Here is a 3,864-nt window from a genome sequence, read left to right as displayed (position 1 = left end):
CTCAGCCAGTGAGCGGGAACCGGTCTGTATGTAGGATCCGAACCCTCGGCAGGAGCGCCGCCTCACTCCCAAGCGGCGCACTGTAGCAGTGCACCACCGGGCCAGCCCAGTACTTCTGACATATAAATCCGATAGATGTCTAATAGTAAAATAAACAGGAAATGAGTTGAGTGCTGATTACCCTGTTAAAAATATAATTTGTTTAATTATAAGTTTATATAATTTATTTTTATTCCTTTGCTTAACTGCCAGCTCACATAATTCCTGAAATTCTGATAGTGATCAGGTATAAGCATATCATTCTGGCATATGACTTCATAGATTCAAGACACAAAGGCCATCCCAGTAGTATAAACTGGCATGGGATACAGAGAAGATCGCTTCCAGATTTTGTTTATAACAGCTGTTGAGAACACATGACAGGATGTCTCCAATAGCCTATGGCAATCATTTCTCTTAAATTGCCTTCTTCCTTCCTGATTTCAATTTTGTACTCTTGTGGTAGCTACTAGTACTATTATCAAATTGTTAAAAAAGCAAATATTAGCAATCATCATTATAAGGTAGCCATAATACTATTTATTCTAAATAGCAATAGTTTTTGTTCTCACACTACTTATAAATATATCAATAAAGAGAAATCAAGTGAAAGATAATGGACAGTCACTGATTTTGGAGTCACAAATCTCAGGCTGTTGTCCTGAAATAACAAGTCACTAGAGGGACGCCATTTAAAATTTTTGACCCTCACTTGACATATCTACAAAGAAATATTACTGTGTATACTTTTTATGGAAATTCCCCAAAGAAAACAGTTGTTGTAATTATAAAAATTAAGCCGTAATATACTAAAACGCTAAAGGATGACTGATTCCTGGGCATAAAGGTGAACAAATCCCATTATGCATTTTTCTGACTAGCTCACTATTTGCTGTGGGAGAGCAACTGTATTCACTGGGCAAAATCATTCAGAACTTCAGACTGATTTTTACTGGATTTATTATTATTAGAACATAAGTGGCTAAATAAACTACTTTTATAATATCATATAAATAGAGCCCCAGTATCATTAAAGTGAAGTACATTTAATAGGTCTCTCAATGGCTTTATAATAACATATAAACATAGCCTAATAGCTGATACCCATTTCTCCTTACCTGACACATAGAGGGAGGCTTGGCATCGATTTATTCTTTTTTAATTCTTTTACAGAATCTTAGAATTTTGGAGCTGAAGAGTACCTTATAAACCCTAACTCCAAATCCTTCATTTGACATATGAAAAAAGCTAAGCTCCAAGAGGATACCTGACCCCTGCCCAATGTCATGCAGTTAACTATTGACAGAGCAGTGTCTAACCAGGTATACAGACTTCATTGTCTACCAGCACTGGAAGTCATTAATCTTAAAGTAAAGCATTACCTCTTGAAGAACTCTCTTCATCTTTAGTAATAATGTCTTCACTGCTGTGCAGTCCTGCAACATCAGTCTGAATGGCAGAGAATCTATGCCTCCATTTTCTTCCACACCTTGTAGGGGCCAATCTGTAGATGGGCTGCTGGGCATTCGACTGATGTGGGAACACCTGGCTTCCTGATCAATGTCTTTTGTTAATTTCAGGGAAAGGTTCCTAACAAGAAAAAAAAAAAAAAAAGTGAACATTAAGTTATAATGCAGCATGCTTAGAGCAGTATTTCCCAAGCTGTTGACCAATGTTACCAGTACGCTAGAAAAAATTTGTGAGCCTCGTTTCCTCGTATTATTGTTTAAAAATTCTCAGATCTTCTGCAGAAAATATGAAATGGGTTAATTTTATATTTAGTGGTAAGAGTCAATGACAATTACTGTTTTAGAATATATTTTCCCAATTAGTATTTCGTTTATACATGATAGTCATTTAACTCTTTAAAAATGTTGACAGTCATCAAAAATCACTGAAAAACAAATTTCATACCTAGAGTTTTTCATAATATTATTAACAATTCACTGGGAAACAAATATTGAGAAGCAAAATATTAAGAGAAAATAAATTTGGTAATTATTATTTTAAATCACTAAAGCAATCGATGACCATTTTAGTGATTAAAAAAGGCGCATATATACGATTTTATGTTTTAAAAAAAGTAAAATAAGCGGAAGATGCATAACTTCGTTATGTAATTAGGGAAGCAGAATATGCCACCAAAATATGCCACATTGGCATAAGGGTCATTTCAAGCTAAAGGCAATTGAGAAAAAGAGACAAGAAGAGCTTCCTGCTGTCCCCTATTTGTCTAAAAGCAGACCTAAATGTACAAAGGTGTTCCTCCTCCCTTCTCCATCAGGAAAGACAGAAGTTAATAACTGGAGACAACTCTAGACCCTTCTCCAGACCCTTATCAGCCAGGAGATGGCACCCAAGGAATCTACATAACAAATTACTAATTAGCCCTTATCTTCCATTAGTTCCCCCATATATTTACCTTCCTATAATTTGCCGGCCTAGAAACTCTAAGTCTTTACTCTTTGTCTTCTCACTCCTCTAAAAATGTATTATTTTTTTGTTAAGATACTACAGGAGCCCAAGTTCTTACCACCTCTTTGAGTTATTCATCACTGAGTGCTTCCATGTGTATGTATGATGCACGTGTTTATAAAACTCTGTTTTTCTTTTATTAATCTGCCTTTTGTCAGTCTAATTTATAAGGCCCCAGCCTAAGATGAGCCTAAGATGGGTAAAGGAAAAGGAAACTTTTTCTTTACTTACACATGCTTATCAAATAATGGTTAATTTTTTTAGGATAGTAATGTGCACAAAAACACATGTTTGCATTTATTTTGATTTAGTTGAAAATTAATTATCATCTCAAAATAATGCATTTGAGAATCACTTAGCATGGCTTATATTGAAGACATATAAAAGAAAGATTATTAAGATTGATAATTTTGTAATCGTTTGAATCAGGTAGATCTAAACATAGTATATAAAAATATACTATGACAATTATCTCCTTTTAATGTTTGTCTAATTTTTTTTTCACTTATCAAAACCAAAGGACCTATACAATAATTATAATTAATGTAAAAACATAAGCTCAGAATACTTATGAAAAAATAGCTTAGGGCTTTTGCTCAATCTCAATACTATATGTATAGACTTCAAAAAGTTCATGGAAAATCAGAATTAAAAGATAATACAAATTTTTCTTTTCTGTTTTTTTTTTGATGGTTTTTAAATAAAATTTTTATTTTATTTTATTTTATTTTATTTTATTTTTTCTTCCCTTTAAAATTTTTGTTTTGTCGATATACAATGTGGTTGATTATTATGGCCCATCACCGAAACCTCCCTCCCTCCTCCCTCTCCCCCCTCCATAAAAATGTTTAAGTACCCTCATATATACTATTTTCTGAATTATATGACAAGATCCCTTAGTAACCTAAATTGAATAAAAACAAAGAGATGTCCTGACACTTGCCAACAAGGTCAGGCATAAATGTAAATAAGAAAATGTATTATCAATTAATTTTATTCACATCTGACTATTCACAAATGGTATAATTTTATTTATAAATGATTAATTAGCAAAGAAAACACACTTTAAGATCATACTCAATTGTTTACTTGTCTTCACAGGTATATTTATTTATCACAATTGTCCTTTGAAATGATAAGATTACTACCCTTATGTTATATTTATTACATCTATAATAAAATAATATATAAATAATCATAGCTAACATTTTCTGAGGGCTGACTATGGGCCAAGTGCTGTGCTAATCATTTCATGTGTGTTAACTCATTAAAACCTTGAATAAGTCTAGGAGGTAAATGTAATGAGTGTCTTCATTTTATATATGAGAAAACTGATGCACAGAGGCACTT

The 3,864-nt window shown here is 32.9% G+C and overlaps 1 protein-coding gene across 2 annotated transcripts in view; it reads right to left on the bottom strand.

The window, feature by feature from the left end:
* Positions 1–1,370: 1,370 nt before the first annotated feature.
* CCSER1 (coiled-coil serine-rich protein 1) overlaps positions 1,371–3,864 on the bottom strand; it is a 475,167-nt gene continuing 472,673 nt past the window's right edge. For both annotated transcript variants that reach the window (XM_008568716.1, XM_008568717.1), the window contains exon 6: positions 1,371–1,629. In XM_008568716.1, coding sequence (XP_008566938.1) covers positions 1,380–1,629 — 250 coding nt within the window. In that variant the 3' untranslated portion in view covers positions 1,371–1,379. The remainder of the gene's footprint in view (positions 1,630–3,864) is intronic.

Source organism: Galeopterus variegatus, unplaced genomic scaffold (genome assembly GCF_000696425.1).
Source record: "Galeopterus variegatus unplaced genomic scaffold, G_variegatus-3.0.2 Scaffold435, whole genome shotgun sequence".
NCBI lineage: Eukaryota > Metazoa > Chordata > Mammalia > Dermoptera > Cynocephalidae > Galeopterus > Galeopterus variegatus.
The sequence above is the reverse complement of the archived record's forward strand: the minus strand, read 5'-3'. Positions and strand labels throughout refer to the sequence as shown.